General features: G+C 45.6%; 1 protein-coding gene across 1 annotated transcript in view; it reads left to right on the forward strand.

Moving 5' to 3' along the window:
* LOC133150868 (serine/arginine repetitive matrix protein 1-like) overlaps positions 1 to 23,692 on the forward strand; it is a 40,917-nt gene extending 17,225 nt beyond the window's left edge. Inside the window, exons 3-4 of the mRNA XM_061273462.1 lie at positions 18,902 to 19,206; positions 19,717 to 23,692. Of these exons, the coding sequence (XP_061129446.1) occupies positions 18,932 to 19,206; positions 19,717 to 20,662 (1,221 nt within the window). The 5' untranslated portion in view covers positions 18,902 to 18,931 and the 3' untranslated portion in view covers positions 20,663 to 23,692. The remainder of the gene's footprint in view (positions 1 to 18,901; positions 19,207 to 19,716) is intronic.
* Positions 23,693 to 25,419: the final 1,727 nt, after the last annotated feature.

Genomic DNA, 25,419 nt, shown 5'->3' on the forward strand with positions numbered 1-25,419 from the left:
GCATAGCGTCCTGTACTTTTACTGTCTGTATGCACACTGGCTCTTGTTTGTTGTGTTATCTGTTTATTTATTATTTATTATTACTCTTATTATTTATTGTTTGTGGCTTCTTGTTTTTTATATTGCGTCGTTTACTTGTATGTCTATCGTGTAATATGTCTTGTCACCGTGGGATAGAGAAAACGTAATTTCGATCTCTTTGTGTGTCTCGGCATGTGAAGACGTTGACAATAAAGCAGACTTTGACTTTGAAAAGAAAAAAAAAAATCCCAGAGCAGACTTGGATGTATAAAAATAAAAAAATTAACTAAAAGAGCACAAAGATGAGAAAAAGGGAACAAAAAGTGCACACAAAGGTGAGGAGTAAAACCTGAGGTAAATAATGATCGACAAAAGGAAGGCAAGTAGTACAAAAATTTTTTTATTAACTAAAAGAGCACGAATATGAGAAAAAGGGAACAAAAAGTGCACACAAAAGCTGAGGAGTAAGACCTGAGGTAAATAATGATCGACAAAAGGAATGCAACTTGCGTTCCTTTTGTCGCTCATTATTTACCTCAGGTTTTAAAATAATTTAACCTAGAAGCAAATGTACTTATGGTGACTATAAAGACAGGGAGAAAGCACAAAATATGTAAGCACATTAATTATACTATAGTGGAATTTGAAACTCAAGAGCAGGTGGCTAGAGACACTAGGCGCGTGGAGGCAAGCAATGCAATCCTTCGGCATCTGCTTCTTTCCCCCAGCTGCGGGACAAATGGTTTTGAAGGACAGTTCATTTTCATTCAAGGATTCCATGTAACATCTCAACATTTTTCATTTGTCTGAACAATGGAACTGCCTTATATAATCCACAGAGACGAACAACCATTTGCACTCGCACGCACACCACGCAATTTTGGAGTGCTCAGTTGGCCTATCAAGCATTTTTTGGGATGTGGGAGGAAACCGGAGGAAACCTGCGTGGGCACGGGGAGAAGATGCAAACTCCACACAAGGCCGGAGGTGGAATCGAACCCACACCCTCCTAACTGTGAGGCGGACGCCCCACTGTGCCTCAACTTTTCAAGCTCATTTTAAATTTTGTGAATTGACCTCGTTCTTATAGAAAATTAACTTTCCCAACCAGAGTATACCATAGTATAAAAAGGCCCCTCCCTGCTCTATACCATAAACCAAAAGGCAGATAACCAAGCAATGAGTTTGATCTAACTGACATAATTAAAGGTAGAACTTAGAATCTAATACAGTGGTTCTTAACTTCGGTTCGATCGAACCCTAAGGGTTTGGTGAGTCGGTCTCAGGGGTTCGGCAGAGCCTCCACTGCGGAGGTCCGAACACACCTGATTTATCGTGTAAATTTGTGACGACGCATTTGTCTCGCACAGGCAACAGCAGAAGTCACACTGATCTGTAGGCAGGGACTGTAAGGGATCAGACAGTACAGCCAAGTGCGTAGCGACAGAGACTTTATTGTGGGGGGGAAGATGGGAATAGCTGGCGCTGGAGCGGCGATCTGGCTGGGGTGGACAAGCAATTCTGCGGGATTTCCGAATTGTTAAGCGAGTCAGTTTCTCAGAGACTGATGAGGGAAGCATCACGGGACAGACTGACACTCGGGTCTGCGCTGGCGGCGCTGATATAGCGCTGTCCATGAGCCCGTGGCAGGTGGCGGCGATTCCACTGACGGGGCGGCGTGGTCGTGTCGCAGGTGGCAACCGCAGGGACGTGCGGTCAGAGGAGACAAGGGCGCCTCCCCTGCCATCATTGTTAGAAAAATGTATATATATGTTATCATGCGTTCTCTAATCAATGCCTTACCGCAATATTACTGCAATATATGCTTGCTGTTTGGCCTTGCTGTTTTTATGATGTACCACAGAAGGACAGTTCCTTTCTAACAAAGACCACTTTGTTATACAACATGCCTCATTGCTGTCCTGCACCCCAGATGAACCTCCAAGTGACCATTAAAGTCAGGGTTTCCCAACTATCTTGATCGTAGGATTAGGTTGGAATGTACACGTATAACCAGTAATAAATAACTTAGCTTGTTGCATCCTACACAATGTCGTAAAACTTCCCTTGTTATGTTTTAACTAGAGGTCAAAGGTTTTTTTCACTTGTATCCAGTCCACTCAAACTCCTCTTCCCAGATGTTCTTATCAGTATGTAAACACCTAGTGATTTTTGCTTACGAGACAAAGACCATATGCTTTCCTCCTCCCCTTTAGTGTCTTATGTCTCACACTGTGGGTAGGGCAAATCCAAATAAAAAGAGCGGGAGTGCCTACAGATATTCAGTGTATGTAGAGATTGTATTAATCTATCTGTACTGCACTCCTCGCGAGAAAAGACTTAATATTCTGTCTCACTTGTGGTTTGTTTGCTGTTGCTCTTCTTAATAGTTATTCAGTCAGCGAAATAAACCTGACAGAAATTGGGGGCTCGTCCGGGATCTCAACACGCCCTGAACGGTTCCAGCGGGCTCTTCGACGCAGGTGACATTCCTCGACCGAGGTAAACAAAAGCCCTTTGACGGGACTGTCTCGATCAGTCCGGCTGGACACCGGGAGGGTTGACGAGATCTTCCGAGGAAGAGAATCAGCAGACCGTGAGTAGGAATATTAATTCTACTAAATAGAAACAGTTAAAGTCCGCAGGGGCGGATGTGGAGCCCCCTAGCTTTCAAGCTAGTTAAATTCCGCAGCAGGAGGGGCGGACTCCTCTGTTATTCACTTAAACATTTAAAAAGAAAAAAAAAAAACTTGAGAATTCTAGACCCTATCAAGTACAATTAGAAACAGTTAAATTCTGCAGGGGCGGATGTGGAGCCCCCTAACGATTTATGTTAGTTAAATTCCGCAGCAGGAGGGGCGGACTCCTCTGTTATTCACTTAAACATTTAAAAAAAAAAAAAAAAAAAAAACTTGAGAATTCTAGACCCTATCAAGTACAATTAGAAATAGTTAAATTCTGCAGGGGCGGATGTGGAGCCCCCTAACGATTTATGTTAGTTAAATTCCGCAGCAGGAGGGGCGGACTCCTCTGTTATTAAAAAACGCGCGTGGTATGCTTGTGAACGGTTTGACTGAGAGTGATCTCATTTGAGCGCTCCTCTTAAATATTAAGCGAAAGTCCCTACCCCGACATGAACTAAAATGCAAAGATTGGAAAATAATTGAAAGGCAGGATCCCAACCGATTAAAAATAAAAATTCGATAAATGGGTTAAAAAAATATACATTTGAGGGAGAACTAGAAGCAGTACAAGAGCAAGAAGAGAAAACACATGCTACAAATTCAAAACTAAAGATCATTGCAAAGTTGTATCCGCAAATGCATGACACACACAAAATTGAGGAATCACCTCCTCCTTATGGGATGACAGACAGAGCCACTAGGCAGAAAAGCCCGCTAGAAATGGATTGGTCAAAGGAAATCAGAGCAAATTATACAGAAATAGGCAGAACAAAGCAAAATGATAATGAAACCTTTGATGAGTATTGAGTGCGCATGACAAAAGTGTTTAAAACAGACAGTGGACTGGTGGAAGATAATGCGCCTCAAGGTGCTTATCAGCAACAATTAAAAAAATGCCATCCATGTAGGGTCCAAGCCTGCAATACAAATTAGGGTGATCAATAATCATATAGGAATACACACCGGAACTTTGGAGGAATACATAAATCATGCCCTCCATGCGGAAAAAGTAGTAATAGACAAACAAAAACGAAAACAAATGAAAGCTTCAAAAGACACTTTTCTGGTAGACCAGGATAGTGACACTTTTTACCAAAATGCAGGCAGAGGACAGAAAGGCCAGAGAGGGCGAGCAATGTCTAACAGAGGAGGCTTTAGAGGCCGAGGAAGAGGAGTTGTGCAACCTCCAATAAAATGCTGGAATTGCGGAGAAAACGGTCACATGGCACGTGACTGCACAAATTAACAGAAACACTATGACTAGGCCAAAATCAAATCAGGTTTCCATGTAATGAAGTGGGAACCTGGCTGCCAAAATTAAGGAGAAATTAGCTTAAATATACAGGAGATACTTATGTTAAAAGGATAAAGTAAGATAAAGAAACATTGAAGTTAAAATTTGCTAAATAAATAGAAAAGAATTACAAATAGCTTCTAAAAGTGAAATAGAGAATATATCAGAAAAGTAACACGAACAAAAAGGTGTGTTAGTGGGTTCGATGTGTGTTCTATATGTTGAGCGTCATCCTTTTGTGCTGGTGTGTGTGTGCGTGTGCGCGCAGAGGATCCTCATGAATGGGTGTGTGTATGAGTGCGAGTGAGATCTGTGTCCTATGGAAGAAATCAGTAATGGAGAATGTTCTGGAGGCTGTTGAGCAATAATAGGGAAATTGAGAAGTGGACGATGATGTGTTTAGGTTGGTTGGAGAAACTAAGATGAGCAGTGTGTGGAAGTAGAGAAAATAAGACGTGCGTGGCAGGAAGTGACTAGAATGGTGGCTTGATAGGACGAGAATAAGAGACAGCAAATGTTGTGTAGAAGACTGAAAGATGTTGAAGGTGAACATGATGAAGGGGGCAACGGCAAAGTTGGCCTGCCCTTTGAGAAGGTGAAACTGATAAGCGTGCCTGCGCTCGCGCGTTGTCGCGGGGCCATTGCTATGCTCGTGTGAGCATAGCAATGGCTTTCCAAATCATTAAATCCTTCAAACTCTTCGTCCTCCGTGTCACTTACAAACAAAGCCGCTAATGATGCCGGTAGTAAGTGGGGCCCTGTACCTCTTCCCAGAGGGCAGAAGCTCGAACAAAGAGTGAGGGGGGTGACTCACATCACTCACAATCGTGGTCGTCTTGCGGGTGAGATGGGAGGTGTAAATGTCCTTCAAGGAGGGGAGCGAAGCACCAATAATCTTACCAGCCGTGTTCACTATGCGCTGCAGGGCCTTCAAGTTGTAGTCAGTGCAGCCGCCACCCCAAACAGCAATACAGCTGGAGAGGACGCTCTCAATGGTGCTGCGGTAAAATGTAGTCATGACGGCCGGAGGGGCGCTCGCTCGCCTGAGTTTCCGCAGGAAGTACAGGCGGCGCTGGGCTTTCTTAGTCAGTGATGCGGTGTTGGTGGACCAGGAGAGATCCTCACTGATGTGCACCCCCAGGAACTTGGCGCTGCTCACTCTCTCCACCACAGCACCGTCGATGGTCAGCAGCAGGTGTTGGGTGTGACCCTTCCGGAAGTCCACAACAATCTCCTTGGTCTTGTCGACGTTCAGCAGGAGGTTGTTGTCCCTGCACCACGTGGTCAGAAGGTCAACCTCCAGCTTGCATTGAGTCTCGTCTCCCTTGGTGATGAGACCCACCAGAGTCGTGTCGTCAGCAAACTTCACTATACGGTTGTCGCTGTAGGTTGCAGTGCAGTCATGCGTCAGGAGGGTGAAGAGCAGCGGACTGAGCACACAGCCTTGGGGGGCCCCCGTGCTCAGCGTGATGCTGGCGGAGATTTTGTCGCCAACACGTACTACCTGTGGCCTCTGACAGAGGAAGTCTCGTAGCCAGTTGCAGAGATAGGTACTGAGGCCCAGCGTGTTGCTGATGAGGCGTTGTGGCACAATGGTGTTGAAGGCAGAACTGAAGTCCACAAACAGCAATCTCACATACGAGTCCCTTCTCTCCAGGTGGGTGAGGGCAGAGTGGAGGGCAGAGCAGATGGCATCCTCAGAGGACCGTTTGGCTCGGTACGCAAACTGGAAGGGGTCAATGGTTGGGGGGAGAACGGATCGGATGTGCTCCATGACAAGCCGCTCAAAGCACTTCATGATGATGGGCGTAAGTGCCACGGGGCGGTAGTCATTGAAGCAGGACGGAGCGGGTTTCTTCGGCACAGGTACGATGGTGGCAGCTTTGAAACATGACGGTACGATGGCCTGCTGCAGGAAAGTGTTAAAGATGTCTGTGAAGACATCCGTCAGCTCACCAGCGCAGTCCTTCAGCGCTCAACCCGGGATGTTGTCAGGGCCCGCCGCCTTACGGATGTTGATAGCGGCAAGCGCCCTCCTCACGCTGTCGGCGGAGAGGCACAGGGGCAGCTCGTGTGAAGGGGGAGTGGCCTTCATCGGGCGAGTGCTGTTCTGAGCGTCGAAGCGAGCAAAGAAGCGGTTGAGGTCATTGAGCAGACGGACGTCGCCCTCACAGCTCTGCGGCGCGGCCTTGTAATCCGTGATGGTCTGAATGCCCTGCCAAAGGCTCCGTGCGTCCCTGCTGTCCTTGAAGTGGGCGGTAATTTTGCACGAGAACGCCCTCTTTGCATCTTTGATGCCCCGGGACAGGTCAGCCCTCGCAGTCCTCAAGCCAGCCTCATCCCCCGCTCTAAAGGCTTTGTGCCTGGCCCTCAGCAGCCTGAAGACAGCCCCCGTCAGCCATGGCTTCCGGTTAGCCCGAGTGACGATGGATTTTGAGAAAGTCACATCATCAATGCACTTCCTGATGTAGGAGGAAACGGAGTCAGTATACTCCTCAATGTCTGTCCGATCGTCGCAAGTGGCAGCCCTCCTAAACATGTCCCAGTCAGTAGAGCCAAAGCAGTCACGCAGTGCATCAGAGGCACCCTCAGGCCACACCCGTACCTGCTTGCGAACTGGCCTGGACGCTCTCACCATTTGTCTGTATGCGGGCAAAAGCATAACAGTGATATGGTCAGAAAGTCCAAGATGGGGGAGGGGGGCGGCTTTGAAAGCTCCTTTATGCGAAGAGTAGACCAGGTCCAGGAAGCTGTCGCCACGCGTAGGAAAATTAACATGCTGGTGAAGCCTCGGAAAAACAGACTTCAGGTTAGCATGATTAAAATCCCCAACGAAGATGGTGAAACTGTCAGGGTGCGCTGTCTCTTGTTCACTGACAGCCTGGTACAGTTCACTAAGAGCCGCAATCCTGTCGCCTTCGATGTTGGAAGGCAGGATGTAAACCGCGATGAGCAGAATCGCGGTAAATTCCCTTGGCAGGTAAAAAGGACGGCACTTAATGATCACAAACTCCGCCAGTGGAGAGCATTGCTTGCATACCACTACAGAGTCCCGGCACCATTCGTCACGGATGTAGACGCATATTCCACCTCCTCGAGATTTCACCCCTTGTACAATGGCCCGGTCCGCCCGATAGCACGCTAGCCGCTCCAGATGTACAGCAGAGTCCGGAATGTTGACAGTCAACCAAGTCTCCGTGAACACGAGCACACAGCAGTCCCGCACTGTCCGGTTTGTAGATCGCAGCAAGCAAATGTAATCCATTTTGTTGTCCACCGATTGAACATTCGCCAGAAGAATGGAAGGCACGGCCGGGCGAGCAAGGTTGGCCGCCAGCCTGGCCCGGACGCCCCCGCGTTTGCCCCTCTTCAGCCTCCTCGCACACCGCTTTCGACGCTTCCCAACCGGGGGAGGAATAGCAGATGAGCCCGGCGACGCTTCAGGACGTAGCAGGCCGAGCTCCTTTAATGTTCCCGCATCAAAGTCCAGAACTCGACAAAACTCGCTTTGGCCGATGTCAAGCAGAACCTGCCTGCCGTACTTGTAGTACGACTCAGTACGACGAGACGAACAAAAAGAACTGCCGGACAAACACTCATTAGACGGACAAAACACCGTTTGGGCGGGACAGAGAGAGGTCGCTGCGTATGCACGCGCCGCCATCTTGAATCGTTTCCAGGGATGATCTACATAATTTAGTTTCCTATTACTTATTTTTACAAGACAGTATTTCCTTTTGAAATTTTGTAAGAATTCCTCATATGCACAGTTAATTTGTATATAGTATCCCAGTTTGTGACATCAAACCATTTTTAAATGTGTTTATTGTTTCTTCTGTTTTATTTCTCTGTATTCCTGTTTTTTGTCCGGTTGAGTAATTTTATAGTTGTCATCAAAAGCCATAAAAACTGGCAAACAGTCATTGATGTCACTGACCAATAACCCACATATTGTGCTGTTTATAATGTCATTTGGGAATATATTATCAATAAAAGTGGTGCAGTGGGAAGTTATTCTGGTTGGTCTAGTGATTTTTGGATACAAGTTCATGTTATATATCGTGTTAACAAACACTTCAGTCAGTTTGTGCTTGTTTGGATTGAGTAAATCAATATTGAAGTCTCCACAGATGAAAATTGTTTTGTAACTGATTTTTGAAAACACCTCCTCCACCCTTTCTGTGAACAGTTCAATACTAGAACCTGGTGACCGATATGTGCAGCTAATGATTACATTTTTCATTTTTTCTTTGAGTATTTCAATTCTTATTCATTCTAATATGTTGTTAACGAAATGTCCTTTATCACCCTGACGTTGAATGTCTTTTCCACAAAGATCGCAACTCCTCCTCCACCTTTGTTTTGTCGATCTATGTGTATAAAGTCATGTCCCTCCAGCTCAAAGTCCCCCCTTTTACTGCGTTGATCCATGTTTCCATTATTGCAATAATGTTGAATGGGCGAGTAAACTGATGCAGATAATCCTTAATGTTTGTGAAGTTGGCATACAGACTACTACTGTTAATATGTAGAATGGACAGTTTGCCATCTTTATTGATTCGATTAAATTCTTCATCAGTATAGTAACTGCAGTTATTGTTGATTGCGTTGAAGAAGTTGTTATCCGGGTCTATACCATGTTCCATATCCTGTGAACTGTTGTCAGGTCTAAGTACTATCAGACATTAAACCACACGCTGGAAGGAAGAGGAGAAGACAACCAGAACAGGTTTACTCGCGAGGAGAACGATAGAGAAAGCAAGCTCAGTTACAATCTCCATCAATTCTGAGTCCTTGCTTCACTTGTTCCTCTTTTTAATGTTTTGGTTGCCCTGGTTACAGAGGCGTTGCTACACTAAAGGGAGCGGCGATTGTGTCTCTAGCAACACTGATTAGCTAAGGAATGTAGTGTGGTGTGAATTAGCACTTCATTGTCGGCCCGTGACCCCCGCAGAATTTGTCCTCTTATCTCAACCAGCTGTTCTTCTCCCATGGTTGGCTAACTCGTCCTCGAGTGTGATCAGATAACTTGAATTGCCGCTTTCCTGTGGAACAATGCAACTAAACCTTTGCTAACTTTATCTACTTGGTAAATTAACACACAATAATAATGAGTAACTTGACCTAAACACTCAAACATTGAGTAAATGTGGGATAACTTGTATGCCACTACATCAAACTGTATATAACACTTAAATAAAAAAAAAGGTTCTGACCAACAACAATCTATGAACCAAACCTACAGTTAACTAAAGGGAATGAAGTTTCTTTGAACCAAATAAGAACAATTCGCCTATGCAAATAAGGTCTGGTCATTGTTAGTGAAGGCCTCTTACAGGAACAAAAACACACAGACAACATAAGGACAGGAAGGATACATATGGCTGACAGGGATCAAAAGACATCCCTGTCACTAAAGAGGAAGAACCTAGACAAAAGGAAAGTCATAAACTCGTAAAGACAAGGCCTCCAGGTCTGGCAGGCCAAGGCTTCACTTAAATTATTCCAACAACTGTGGTCAGTATATTGAAATGATTGGAGTTCCAGATTGTCATGTTCACTAATCTTCTGAGTTATTTTGCTATTGTCTTCAAGTGTAGATGCGTGACTTCTTTCGGTGTGTGTCATGGTTGTGAGTAGAGTTTACCTTACAGTCCTGCATGATGATCATTGGTCCAGCTCCTCGGTACTTCTTACCATCAGCACTTTTGCTTCCTCCGGTGTTCCATTGAGTTTGACAAATATTTTACAGTTTGGTGTGTTGAATTGTTTTCTGCTTCTTCAGGTAGCGTGCTTTTTTGGCGATATCAGCGTTGCGCTTGCTCAGGTGCTCATTGATGTAAACGTCGGATCCTCTCAACTTTCTCCATTGTTTTAGTAGTGCAATCTTGTGTTTTCGGTTGACAAACCACATGATGACAGCGGATTTGTCCCCGGGGCTCCTCTTGGGCAGAGGATGGCAAGCTTCGATGTCGCAGTCCAGCTGTATCCCCTTGTACTGCAGGAAAGTAGCCACCTGTTGCTCCGTGGAGCTAACATCCAGTTCATCTGGCTCGCCTCCCTCGCCAGCGGCCAACGCCCGGGCGTATGACTGGGCTTTGATGTTTAGTCCGGAGATGATAATGTCGTTGATTCTGTACTGATTGTACTGCTCCAGGTCAGCAACCCTGCTTTCCAGGAAGGTGATTTTCTTATCCTTTTCCTCATTCTGGATACGGAGAGCTTTAACCTCCTCGACCAGCTTAAGGATGCCTTTCTGCTGCAGCCTGACAGCAGAGACTTCCTCACTGAGGAAGTCCAACACCTTTTTAATGTCATCGACCTCTTCCACCGAAGAGAGGGGAGCCAATGGTGCCTTCTTTGGACCCATGTTTGAGACACGCTATCATTATCAGACTAAATATGCTAATGCATACGACAAGCTAACAGGGAGTGACCACTCTGATAAAGTGAATCAGCTTCAAGCTGAACTGGCATCACAACAGGGATTCTTCACGCAGGGCTGTGAGTCAAAAGTACAAACCGGATTTGGTTGAAGTTGGGGAATTGTGTACAATGTAAATAAAAACAAAATACAACAATTTGAAAATCCTTCTCAACCCATATTCAATTGAATACACTACAAAGACAACATATTTAATGTTCAAACTGATAAACGTAATTTTTTTTGCCAAATCATAATTAACGTAGAATTTCATGGCTGCAACACGTCCAGTAGAAGTTGGGAAAGGCGGCAAATAATACTGAGAAAGCTAAGAGAAGCCCATCAAACACCTATTTAGAACATCCCACATGTGATCAGGCTAATTGGGAACAGGTGTGTACCATGATTGGGTACAAAAGGAGCCTCCCCAAACATGCTCAGTCATTCAAAGTTCAAAGTCAGCTTTATTGTCAATCCCTTCATATGTCAGACACACAAAGAAACCGAAATTCCATTTCCTCCATCCCACGGTGACGAGACACAGTACACGATAAACATACAAGTAGACGACACAAAATAAAAACAAGAAGGCACAAACAATAACTAATAAATAATAAATAAAATGAGTGAAAAATAAATAATAAACAAATAACCCAATAAATAAGAGGGGCAAAACTGAGCCAGTGCGTGTACAGCAGACAGTAAGTATAGCGCAAAGTACAGGACGCTACGCAGAAAGGGGGGGCGAGTTCAGGATCCTAACAGCCTGGAGTATGAAGCTGTTGGAGAGTCTGGTGGTGCAGGAGCGCAGGCTCCTGTACCTCTTCCCAGAGGGCAGAAGCTCAAACAAAGAGTGAGCGGGGTGACTCACATCACTCACAATCGTGGTCGCCTTGTGGGTGAGATGGGAGGTGTAAATGTCCTTCAAGGAGGGGAGCGAAGCACCAATAATCTTACCAGCCGTGTTCACTATGCGCTGCAGGGCCTTCAAGTTGTAGTCAGTGCAGCCGCCACCCCAAACAGCAGGACGGAGCGTGTTTCTTCGGCACAAGTACGATGGTGGCAGCTTTGAAACACGACGGGACGATGGCCTGCTGCAGGGAAGTGTTAAAGATGTCCGTGAAGACATCCGTCAGCTCACCAGCGCAGTCCTTCAGCGCACGACCCGGTATGTTGTCAGGGCCCGCCGTCTTACGGATGTTGATAGCGGCAAGCGCCCTCCTCACGCTGTCGGCGGAGAGGCACAGGGGCAGCTCGTGTGAAGGGGGAGTGGCCTTCAGCGGGCAAGTGCTGTTCTGAGCGTCGAAGCGAGCAAAGAAGCGGTTAAGGTCAATGAGCAGACGGACGTCCCCTTCACAGCTCTGCGGTGCGGGCTTGTAGTCCGTGATTATCTGAATGAATTCACAAGCAAGGATGGGGCGAGGTTCACCTTTTTGTCCACAACTGCGTGAGAAAATAGTTGAACAGTTTAAGAACAACATTTCTCAAAGCAAAATTGCAAGGAATTGAGGGATTTCAACATCTACGGTCCATAACATCCTCAAAAGGTTCAGAGAATCTAGTGAAATCACTGCACGTAAGCGCCACGGCCGGAAACCAAGACTGAATGACCGTGACCTTCGATCCCTCAGACGGCACTGCCTTAAAAAACGACATAACTGTGTAAAGGATATCACCAAATGGGCTCAGGAAAACTTCAAAAAACCACTGTCAGTAAATACAGTTCGTAACTACATCAGTAAGTGCGGGTTAAAACTCTCGTGCAAAGCAAAAGCCGTTTATGAACAACATCCATAAACACCGCCGGGTTCTCTGACCGTGACCTTCGATCCCTCAGACGACACTGCCTTAAAAACCGACATGAGTGTGTAAAGGATATCACCAAATGGGCTCAGGAAAACTTCAGAAAACCACGGTCAGTAAATACAGTTCGTCACTACATCAGTAAGTGCGGGTTATCGTGCAAAGCAAAAGCCGTTTATGAACAACATCCATAAACACCGCCGAGTTCTCTGGGCCCAAGCTCATGTAAAATGGACTGATGCACAATGAAAATTGGTTTTGTGGTCTGATGAGTCCACTTTTCAAATTGTTATTGGAAACACTGGACGTCGTGTCCTCCGGACCAAAGAGGAAGCGGACCATCCTGACTGTTATAAACATAAAGTTCAAAAGCCAGCATCTGTGATGGTATGGGGGTGCATTAGTTCCCATGGCATGGGTGACTTACATTTCTGTGAAGGCAACATGAATGCTGAAAAGTACATACAGATTTTCTGCGGAAACTCAGGCGAGCGAGCGCCCCTCCGGCCGTCATGACTACATTTTACCGCGGCACCATTGAGAGCGTCCTCTCCAGCTGTATTGCTGTTTGGGGTGGCGGCTGCACTGGCTACAACTTGAAGGCCCTGCAGCGCATAGTGAACACGGCTGGTAAGATTATTGGTGCTTCGCTCCCCTCCTTGAAGGACATTTACACCTCCCATCTCACCCGCAAGGCGACCACGATTGTGTGCGATGTGAGTCACCCCGCTCACTCTTTGTTCGAGCTTCTGCCCTCTGGGAAGAGGTACAGAAGCCTGCGCTCCCGCACCACCAGACTCTCAAATAGCTTCATACTCCAGGCTGTCAGGATCCTGAACTCGCTTCCCCGTTCTGCGTAGCGTCCTGTACTTTTACTGTCTGTATGCACACTGGCTTTTATTCGTTGTGTTATCTATTTATTTATTATTTATTGTTACTCTTATTATTTATTGTTTGTGCCTTCTTGTTTTTTATATTGCGTCGTTTACTTGTATGTCTAATATGTCTTGTCACCGTGGGATAGGGAAAACGTAATTTCGATCTCTTTGTGTGTCTCGGCATGTGAAGATGTTGACAATAAAGCAGACTTTGACTTTGACTTTTTGAAATTTTGGAGCAACATATGCTGCCATCCAAGCGACGTCTTTTTCATGGATGCCGCTGCTTATCTCAGCAAGATAATGCCAAGCCACTTTCTGCACGTGTTAAAACAGTGTGGCTTTGAAGTAAAAGAGTCCTGGTTCTCCCCTGGCACGCTTGCAGTCCAGACCTGTTTCCCATTGAAAATGTGTGGCGCATTATGAAGCGTAAAATACGACAGGGAAGACCCCGGACTGTTGAACAACTGAAGCGGTTCATCAAGTAAGAATGGGAAGGAATTCCACATGAGAAGCTAAGAGAATTAGTCTCCTCTCTTCCAAAACGTTCATTGAGTGTGTCGAGTTACATGGTGGATAGGATGGTAAAAGATGGTGCGTGAGTGTGTATTGGATTTGGCCCAGACGAATTGGCTAAGATGAAATTCCAAATTTCAAAGCTTGACATGGAAGACCTGAAGAAGGGGGCCTGAATAGGGGTTACTTAAAAGTTAGTTCTTCAAAATTAATTATTGTTAAAATTGGTTGGGGAATTTGTTGGTTGAACCAGTAAACCTCCATTCTCGTTCCGAATTCCACGAGAAGATGGTGCCAAAGTCAGATTGACCTAACATAGTAAATTAATGGTTTAAAAAGTCATCGATTAGATGAAGACTTGAACACACAATTTTGGATTATGTTATGTTATTTTGTTTTGCTATAATATACTCTGAAACTGATTGAATATTTTAATTTGCTAACTAGGGAAGCCAATGCTCATCGTTAGGTAATGAGAATGAGACATGTTAATCACAGTTATAGTAAGCTGCAATATATGTACTTTATTTTATTTTGTTTCGCAATATCGTATAGTTAGTAGCAACTTGAACAGCATCATAGCACTGATGTTTCATTTACACATGAATGTATTAAGAGTTGAGTAAGGACAAGGGGCTGATAGTGATACCGTGGGTGGCTGCAATCCCACGCTTGAGCTTGACCTAGAGGTCACCAGCTTGTCCAAATAAGTTCTGAAGATGCTTGAGTGTTTTAACTGGCTAACTAAGAGAATCCACGATCATAGTTATGATTATGTGTTAAATTGACTATTGTGAAAGTATGTGTTATTATGCTCACGATGTTTGATCAGTATCAAACATGTATGTAATATTGATGTTCCATTTAAGCATGAATGTATGAATGCAAGCGAAGACAAGGAGGTGGAAAGGGTTAATGGTGATATGCTGTTTGACGGAACACAAGTCAGAGAAAAAACATTTGCAAATGTCACGTTGATGGACAGTTGACAAGATTTGGGAGTGGGAAACAGGATGAAGCATCCCTGAGAATATTGTAACTTCCGTGAGAACATGGTCACCTCATCTGGTTGAATCCGGTTGAGACCGGCTGAGATGCAGGTGCAGTCTATTCTGGAAGCATTTGTGTCATCTGAGGCCAATGTATGACGTCATGGAAAAAAGAAGCAGGCATTGTACCCACAAACTAGACTGGTATAAAAGGTTCGTTCGGACAAAGAGCATCGCTCTCTCTCGCCCGGTGGACTCTCCCCGTCGGGGGTATGCCCCTGCGGCTACTGCCGTGGGTCGAGAACGCCGATTAGACAAAGATAGATTTCATTCTTTATGAGATTAACCCTAGGTCCGGTAAGATTAATTTATACTATCTTCAAATTGGATTTACCGTTTTTTCCATGTATAATGCGCAAAATTTTACTAATTTATTGTCCTAAAATCTGGGGTGCGGATTATACATGGGTCTTTTTTTTTTTTTTATCCGGATATGATATGGAGGCCGCCATTACAGATGCGCTTTCTTCTCTGGTGTTCACTTCAAACACGCTCCTTACGAACACAATGCTCTCGTATCAGACGCTTGCTCGATCACCTGCTCGTTTGCTATCACAATGTACCCTACACAAATCCGAAACATTTCTTCGCTATCGAGTTTGCTAGCGCATGCGCAGTGATACTGACCGGCAGAATAACATCTGGTTGTTCCCAAAGATTATCTTTTTTCTGAAATAATTTTACATTTACGGACTTAAGTAGGAGTCAAAATTTGGGTGCGTATTATACATGGGGGCGCATTATACATGGAAAAAAACGGTAGTCCAATTTTAAGCTCAAAGACAGGATAGGGGATGCAGACCTCGGTGCAGGAGGGAGGAGCCATTTTTACGGTGTCGTCATTTCCATTCTTTAGGCCAGCCTTTTAAACAGAATTCAGATTTTGGATCAAGAAAAACTGATCACTCGACTTTTCCACCAAACAGCATTTTAGACCTCTAGCCTCTTATCCTTTTTTACTACATTTTTGAGTTTTCAATCGAGAGAATTTTTGCTCTATTGAGAATGGTGAGTGGAAATTATTGTTAGTTGTTCGAACAATTGAAACTTGTAATTCTCTTTCTTGCTTATTCATTAAATTTCTACTTTATAATCATTTAATTCTGATTAATGATTATTTTGATCTTTTATGCTTTAAATCTCTTTTGTTTCTCTATCATTCATACTTTAAACCGTTCAGTTCTTTTCTAAAAGAAGACATCTTTAATCCTTGACATCAGGGAATGTCAGAATCTGGTTCGAAACCGTTAACTTAAGCTCAGCTAGAGTGAGTGTATGCTAGTGAAAATAACTGAATTCCCGCGGTCTTAACAAAGACAGCTAAACTATTCCGAGCGATAACAAAAGCAACAATCTTAATAGGAAGGAGAGCCGCTAAAACGGCCGCGATCTAAGAGATCCTGGGTCTCGACAAAGTAGCTACTCAACCCTCGGGTTTCTTTGATTTCAGTGGGACTGGCGTCCGGAAATGACGGAATTAATCTAACAGTAGATTAGTTACCTGAACAGCGGTTAGACTCGGAACGAATCTTTTTTCTGTACCGGCTTAAATCAATTCTTGTCTCCCCTACAGGCTGCGTTACTGCAGAGGGGCTAAAGTACAGAATTTTACCCTTTAAACGGAGAGCCGGTCACTTACATCAGATAAGTGCACGATTGACAAGTGTTATTAAAAGGAAAGGTGATGTAACAACGTGCCCTTTCCCAACTTCTACTGCACGTGTTGCAGCCATGAAATTCCAAGTTAATTATTATTTGAAAATTAAAATGAAGTTTGAGTTTGAGCATTAAATATGTTGTCTTTGAAGTGTATTCAATTGAATATAGGTTGAAAAGGATTTTCAAATCATTGTATTGTTTCATTTACATTTTATACAATTTCCCAACTTCAACCAAATCCGGTTTGTAAATCAAAAGTAAATATTCTTAATATTGAATATTACGAAGTGGCCATGTTAATACTGTTGATGTTATGAACCCGTAGATGTGACACAAACTATTACTTTCTGAAAGATATTGTAAATGACAAGAGCAAAATTCACTCATTTTAACTTTTAATAATAACCAACTTTGCATTACCGTTTTTTTCCGTGTATAGTGCGCAAAATTTTACTAATTTATTGTCCTAAAATCCGGGGTGCGCATTATACATGGGTACAAAAAAAAAAAAAAAAAAAATATTTTTTTTTTAAATTTTTTTTTTTTTTTTAAGTCCCAATGATCGTCACACACGCAGGGAGGCAATGGGTCCCATTTTTATAGTCTTTGGTATGGTCTTAACTAGGCTGGATGTAATTTTTTTTGTTGGCGTTGATTTCTCCGACTGCCCGTAAACGCACCACCGCGCTTCGTGCGCGCACGGGACAGCAAACGAGCAGGTGATCGAGCAAGCGTCTGATACGAGAGCATTGCGGTCGCATGGAGCGTGTTTGAAGTGAACAGCAGAGAAGAAAGGCAAAGTGTTGTGAAATAAAATGCACAGAACGGATGCGCAAGACACGTCAGCTATATAAAGAGCGAGAGTTGTTTTCTTCCTATTAGTTTCAATTCACAGTTTAATTAGCAGTTTCAATCAGCAAATAACAAAATGCGTATTACAGGTAATATTTTATTTCACAACACTTTGCCTTGTTCCTTTGGTCTCTGCTGTTCATCCTAAAACACAAAGGCGCTCTTTAAGCAATGCCACAGTGAGCGCCCGGCGCGCTGCACCAAATTAAGCTCCCTGCGCAGTGCGCACTGAGGTCCACTTAAATTTTAGAAAGTACATCAGGACTTTAAAAATATCTTCTAAATTTCAGCGACGGCTCTGTCACAATAATCGGCCAGCCCGGTGCAGTTGGGCGGTCGGCGGCGCGCTACGGTTGAGCGTTCTCTCGCACGCTCTCTCTCTCGCTCTCTCTCGCTCTCGCACACACGCAAACCGGATATCATACGGAGGCCGCCATTACAGATGCGCAGAACGGATGAGCAAGACACGTCAGCTATATAAAGAGCGAGAGTTCAGTTCTCTACCTAAATCCGTATTACAGGTAATATTTTATTTCACAACACTTTGCCTTGTTCCTTTCTTCTCTGCTGTTCACTTCAAACACGCTCCATGCGCACGGAGCGCGGTGGTGCGTTTACGGGCAGTCGGAGAAATCAACGCCAACAAAAAAAATTACATCCAGCCTAGTTAAGACTATACCAAAGACTATAAAAATGGGACCCATTGCCTCCCTGCGTGTGTGACGATCATTGGGACTTAAAAAAAAAAAAAAAAAAAAAAAAATTAAATTTTTTTTTAAAAAAAATTCATAAAAATTCGGTGCGTATTATACATGGGTACAAGCTTTTTTCCAGCATCAGCATGCCATTTTTAGGGGTGCGTACTATACATGGGGGCGCACTATACACGGAAAAAAACGGTACTTATAACTCCTGTTTAAAATGTTCATGAGGCAAAAATAATTTTAGTCATGTAAATTTAAGGTGCCGTTTTTTTCCATGTATAATGCGCAAAATTTAACTAATTTATTGTCCTAAAATCTGGGGTGCGCATTATACATGGGTACAAAATTATTATTAATATTATTATTATTATTATTTTATCCGAATATGATACGGAGGCCGCCATTACAGATGCGCTTTCTTCTCTGCTGTTCACTTTAAACACGCTCCATACGAACACAGTGCTCTCGTATCAGACGCTTGCTCGATCACCTGCTCGTTTGCTGTCACAATGTACCCTACAGAAATCCAAAACATTTCTTCGCTATCGAGTTTGCTAGCGCATGCGCAGTGATACTGACTGGCAGAATAATATCCGGTTGTTCCCAAAGATGATCTTTTTTCTGAAATCATTTTACGTTTACGGACTTAAGTAGGAGTCAAAATTTGGGTGCGCATTATACATGGGTACAGGTTTTTTTCCAGCATCAACTGGCCATTTTTAGGGTGCGTATTATACATGGGGGTGCATTATACATGGAAAGAAACGGTATTTCATACAGTTTGTTCAATGTTATCTGACTCTTCAGATATGAATAAAAGGCAGAATTTGTGTTTCCAGAGTTGTTCACCTCTGCCTGAGTGGTTTATATTTGGTTATTTTGTCATTTAAAAATAAAGAAAATTGGGACAATGAAATTTGTTTTATAACAGTGTGTATTTGCATGAAATTTTCGTAGTTAAAAAATGTCCGAAAAAACTATTGGCCCCCTTCACTTTATCAAATCTGGCCCTCCTAGCAAAAGGTTTGGACACCCCTGATCTAGCTCATGCCGGGGGATCCCAAGGCATTCCTAGGCCAGCCGAGAGAAACTCTCTCCAAAGCGTCCTGGATCGTTCCCGGGTTCTCCTGCCGGTGGGACATCCCCAGTCTTCCAATCCAGAGGCATGGTCCCCGATGTCCACGCAATGAGGCGTGTCAGCCAGGACAGCCCCACAACATTCAGAGTCTCCAGGCCCTGTTTCCACAATGTGTGGGCGTGTCGGTGGAATTGAGGAGGTCTTCAAAGTATTCTCCCCACCGACTTACGACACCCGAGTCGAGGTCAGCACACCGTCTCTGTCACGACTCGCCCCAATCATGTCCATATTGTGATAGTGTCTGTCCGTGTGTCTGTGTGCTCGCCCCTCCCCTCCTGTGTTCCAATGATCAGTGTGATCATTCTCACCTGCCTCTCATTTCCAGTCTTGTATTTAAGTCCTGTCTCCGTGTCACTCGCCTGTCGGTTCATTGCTAATGTCACCCGGTCCCTTTGTCTCACATCTCGTTCAGTTTCTGTTGTTGGTTTGGTCCGTCCCTGTCCGCGCCCAGTGTTCCTGTTCCTGTCGTTTGGTTTTCCTCGCTCTGTCTGGAGGCTCACGGTCAGATTTTATCCTTGCCCAAGTATCCAAGTGTCCAAGTGGACCTCTGTCTGTTTGCTGGCCGTGAGTCTCTATCCCGTCTGTGTCTTCGTTTCCCCACCTCACTCCCTTCCAACTCCCTTTCCCTTCAATAAACCCTGGTCCAAGCTGCACTTGGTCGCCCTGCTCCATCTTTCACTCCCGATCCTGACAGAATGAACCGACCCACACAGCGACCAGCGCTTGGACCCCCCTCCATCACCAGCTTCCGTTGTCCAAGCCAAGCCGAAGCCAAGAAGCCAAAGCCAAGAAGCCAAAGCCAAGAAGCCAAAGCCAAGAAGCCAAAGCCAAGCAAAACCAAAGCCAAGCCAAGCGAAACCAAAGCCAAGCCAAGCGAAACCAAAGCCAAGCCAAGCGAAACCAAAGCCAAGCCAAGAAACCGAGCCAAGCCAAGAAACCGAGCCACGCCAAGCAACCGAGCCACGCCAAGCAACCGAGCCACGGCAAGCAACCGAGCCACGGCAAGCAACCGAGCCACGGCAAGCAACCGAGCCACGGCAAGCAACCGAGCCACGGCAAGCAACCGAGCCACGGCAAGCAACCGAGCCACGGCAAGCAACCGAGCCACGGCAAGCAACCAAGCCACGGCAAGGAACCAAGCCACACCAAGCAACCAAGCCACGCCAAGCAACCAAGCCAAGAAACCAAGCCAAGAAACCAAGCCAAGAAACCAAGCCAAGCCGCCTTCAGCTACGCATGACCAGCGGCCGACCCCCGACCCAGTCCCGACGGCGCGGATGCTGCGGCCGCCACCAGTCCAGGCGGCGTGGATCCGGCGGCCGTCACCCCGTCGGTCTTCGGAGGCGTGTGCAGTGCGGCTGCCTCCCCGTTCCCTCCCGCCCCTTCTTGGACAGTTTTGGGTTGTTGTTGTTTTTTTCTCTTTTTTGGGACGTCAGGGGCCGTCCCTTGTGGGGGGGGGGTTCTGTCACGACTCGCCCCAATCATGTCCATATTGTGATAGTGTCTGTCCGTGTGTCTGTGTGCTCGCCCCTCCCCTCCTGTGTTCCAATGATCAGTGTGATCATTCTCACCTGCCTCTCATTTCCAGTCTTGTATTTAAGTCCTGTCTCCGTGTCACTCGCCTGTCGGTTCATTGCTAATGTCACCCGGCCCCTTTGTCTCACATCTCGTTCAGTTTCTGTTGTTGGTTTGATCCGTCCCTGTCCGCGCCCACTGTTCCTGTTCCTGTCGTTTAGTTTTCCTCGGTCTGTCTGGAGGCTCACAGTCAGATTTTATCCTTGCCCAAGTATCCAAGTGTCCAAGTGGACTTCTGTCTGTTTGCTGGCCGTGAGTTTCTATCCCGTCTGTGTCTTCGTTTCCCCACCTGACTCCCTTCCAACTCCCTTTCCCTTCAATAAACCCTGGTCCAAGCTGCACTTGGTCGCCCTGCTCCATCTTTCACTCCCGATCCTGACAGTCTCTACTGTATACAGTGTTAACGATGCACTGCTCCCCAGAAGCCATCCGGAAGTCATTCGCCATGTTCTTGTCAAACTATTTCCACGCCCGGGTTTTTGCCTCAGCAACCTCTTGGCCATCCGGTACATGCCGGCTGCCTCCGGAGTCCCCCAGGCCAAAATGGCCTGATAGAACTCCTTCAGCTTGACAGCAATCCTTACCGCTGGTGTGCACCAGCAGGTTCGGGGGTTGCCGCCATGACAGGCACCGACCACCTTAAGGCCACATATCCGGTCAGCCACCTTAACGATGGAGGCATGAAACATGATCCACTCAAACTCAATGTCCCCCACTTTCCCCAGGATGTGGGAAAAGCTCTGCCCGAGGTGTGAGTTAAAGCTCTTTCTGACATGGGATTCTGCCAGACAATCCCAGCAGACTCTCACAGTACATTCGGGTCTGCCAGGTCGGACCGGCATTTTAAAAAGTCAAAGTCAAAGTCTCCTTGATTGTCAATCCCTTCATATGTCAAGACACACAAAGAAACTGAAATTCCGTTTCCTCTATCCCACGGTGACGAGACATAGTACACGATAGACATACAAGTAGGTGACACAAAATAAAAACAAGAAGGCACAAACAATAAATATAATAAATAATGAGTGATGAATAAACAATAAACAAATAACACAATAAATAAGAGGAGCAAAACTGAGCCAGTGTGCATACAGCAGACAGTAAGCATAGCGCAAAGTACAGGACGCTACGCAGAAAGGGGGAGAGAGTTCAGGAACCTAACAGCCTGGAGTATGAAGCTGTTTGTGAGTCTGGTGGTGCGGGAGCGCAGGCTCCTGTACCTCTTCCCAGAGGGCAGAAGCTCAAACAAAGAGTGAGCGGGGTGACTCACATCACTCACAATTGTGGTCGCCTTGCGGGTCAGATGGGAGATGTAAATGTCTTTCAAGGAGGGGAGTGGAGCACCAATAATCTTACCAGCCGTGTTCACTATGCGCTGCAGGGCCTTCAAGTTGTAGTCAGTGCAGCTGCCACCCAAAACAGCAATACAGCTGGAGAGGACATTGGAGCCAACCCACCACCAGGTGGTGATCAGTTGACAGCTCCGCCCCTCTCTTCACCCGAGTGTCCAAAACACGCGGCCGCAAATCCAATGACACGACTACAAAGTTGATCATTGAACTGCGGCCGAGGGTGTCCTGTTGTCAGGTGCACATTTGGACACTCCTATGCTTGAACATGGTGTTCATTATGGACAGAAGTCCAGTAATATAACACCGCTCAGGACCTAATCGAGGGGAGGGGCGTTCTTCCCAATCCCGCCCTTCCAGGTCTCACTGTTATTGCCCACGTCAGCATTGAAGTCACCCAGCAGAACAATGAACTCCTCAGAAGGACCGTTCTCCAGCACTTCTTCCAAGGACTCCAAAAAGGGTTGGTACTCTGAACTGCCGTTTGGTGCATAGACACAAACAGCAGTCAGGACCCTCTCGTTTATCGGGGTGAACCCCAATATGCAGGTGCCCAGCCGGGGGAAATGACGCCCACACCTGCTCGGCCAATCTCACCTTGGGCAACTCCAGAGTGGAAAAGAGTCCAGCCCCTCTCAAGAGGATTTGTACCAGAACCCAGAACTGTGTGTGGAGGCGAGTCTGAACTCTTCTGCCTCGAACACCAGCTCAGGCTCCTTTCCTGCCAGAGAAGTGACATTCCATTTCCCAAGAGCCAGCTTCTGTAGCTGGGGTTCAGTGTACCAAGGTCTTTAGCCACCGCCCATCTCTCTCGGCACCCGACCCCTTTGGCCCCTCCCACATGTAGCTCATGGGAAGGGGGGATCCACGTTGCCTTTTCAGGCTGTGCCTTTGAGCTTGCCTTTGAGCCCCACCTCCAGAGAATAGCACCAAGGCTTCTCATTTCGAAGTAAAAAAGTGAAAATAAAAATGGAATAGCACCAGCTGATCTAAAAATGTCTATACTTCACCTTTTTCAAATATTGTAATGCATTTAAATGTTGTGTGTTAATTTTCTAGAAGTTTATTGCATAAAACCGCTAAGACTAATAAAGCTTATTATGCAGGTTGACTGCAAAAACGTTCAGTTATTAGGTGATTACCTCATCACTAAATGATTCCCGAGCGCGGCACCGCTGCTGCTCACTGCTGCTCACTGCTGCTCACTGCTGCTCACTGCTCCCCTCTCCCCCAGGGGATGGATTAAAATCACACGGGGATGGGTTAAATCAGTGCTTCTCAAATAGTGGGGCGCGCCCCCCTTGGGGGGCGCGGTGCTATTCCTGGGGGGGCGCGTGTGACCCTGGGGAACAGGCTTTTTATTTGGCAGTACTAGAATAAAGTGTAATTGCGCGTTTACTACAGCAGGGGGCAGTGGCGCTCTCATTGTTACTTCTGTCACGTTTGCGACAGTGCAACATTTTACGACTTACAAGACAAGTTAGGATAGTCACGGTGGGGAGGGGGGGCGCGAATAGTTTTCTTCTTGCTAGGGGGGGGCGTAACAGAAAATAATTGAGAAGCACTGGGTTAAATGCAGAGGACAAATTGCACCACACCCAGACGTGTGTGTGATGATCATTGGGACTTTAATCTTAATCTTTAATTTTAATTTGGAAAATGTCTTATTCACAGCTACTTTGAGTGTTACATGAGTCTCTCTCTCTCTCTCTCTCTCTCTCTCTCTCTCTCTCTCTCTCTCTCACTCTGTCAGGTCTAAATACTGTCAGACATTAAACCACACACTGGAAGGAAGAGGAGAAAAGAACCAGAACAGGTTTACTCGTGAGGAGAACGATAGAGAGAGGAAACTCGGTTACAATCTCCATCAATTCTGAGTTCTCCCTCCACGTGCTCCTCTATTTAATGTTTTGGTTGCCCTGGTTACAGAGGCGTTGCTACACTAAAGGGAGGGAAGATTGTGTCTGTAGCAACGTTGATTAGCTAAGGAATGTAGTGTGGTGTGAATTAGCACTTCATTGTCGGCCCGTGACCCCCGCAGAGTTTGTCCATCTGTTCTTCTCCAGTTGTTGGCCGAGTAGTCCGTGAGTGAGATCAGATAACTTCAATTGCCGCTTTCCTGTGGAACAATGCAACTAAACCTTGGCTAGACTTTATCTACTTAGTAAATTAACACGCAATAACAATGAGTGACTTGTCCTAAACACTTGAACAAACATTTAGTAAATATGGGATAACTTGTACGCAACCACTTCAAACTGTGTTTAACACTTAATGAAGAAAAACAGTTCTGATCAACAACAATCTATGAACCAAACCTACAGTTAACTAAAAGGAATGAAGTTTCTTTCAACCAAATAAGAACATTTCGCCTATGCAAATAAGCTCTGGTCATTGTTAGTGAAAGCCTCTTACAGGAACAAAAACACACAGACAACATAAGGACAGGAAGGATACATATGGCTGACAGGGATCAAAAGACATCCCTGTCACTAAAAGAGAAAGAACCTAGATAAAAGGACAGCCATAAACTCGTAAATGACAAGGCTTTACTTAAATTATCCCAACTCTCTCTCTCTCTCTCTCTCTTAGGGTTTGCAGAATATCTTCATCGTATGATTATGTTGGAATATAACCTGTAATAATTTAACTAGGTTGTCCTGTCTAGACAAAATTAGTTTACCAAAGTGCTAAGATCTTTTCAACTTATTGACTAGCTGAAGAGGAAGCAATCAAAGTTGCTTTGTTTACAGAAAGTCGTAAAAGGCCCCCTGCTATGCTTTGATCAGCAGGGGACCGTCTTCACCTTATCCTGTGTGTTCCCACACCCCCACTTTCAACCCCACTCTGTTTCTCTCAATAAATAAGCACCTGACGAGGCCTGAGTCAGACTTCATTCGACCATCGCTGTAAGCACAGCGACGAGTGAACTCTCCGCCTGCAGGTGTCTAAAATGACTTGCTTGACTCCTGTGTGGTTCTTGCAAAATAAGTTAGAGTGAGCACCACCCTAACATTTTGGTGCCGAAACCCGGGACCCTCATACCCGCCATCTGGCTGACGGAGGAGGACGTGCTGCATTGTCGACAAGCCAGCGTCCTTTAGGGGGACCTGGAAAAGAAAGTCCTGGGAAGAGAATTTCTTCGTTGGGCCAGCATCTTAGGTCTGCCTTCGTCTGCCAGAGGTGGATTGACGGGTTCCCGCAATGCAACGGACCAGGGGTCAGGTAAGTTAAAAAATTGTGTGGTTGTGAAACGCGTAAAGGGTGCACGGGAGACAGCTTGGGTTCAAGTCCCAGTGGACGGAACGGGCTAAGAAAAAACAGAGCTTCTTTTTCTTAATTGAAGGAGGGCGTAGATTCTTTTTTTTTTGTCCGTTCTTCCAAGCTGTGTTAGAGGGTTTTACACCCATACGGGAGACAGCTTGGGTTCAAGTCCCAGAGGAAGGAACAGGCTAAGAAAAGCAGAGCTTCTT

The sequence above is a fragment of the Syngnathus typhle genome, linkage group LG1, assembly GCF_033458585.1.
Source record: "Syngnathus typhle isolate RoL2023-S1 ecotype Sweden linkage group LG1, RoL_Styp_1.0, whole genome shotgun sequence".
NCBI classification, from domain to species: Eukaryota; Metazoa; Chordata; class Actinopteri; order Syngnathiformes; family Syngnathidae; genus Syngnathus; species Syngnathus typhle.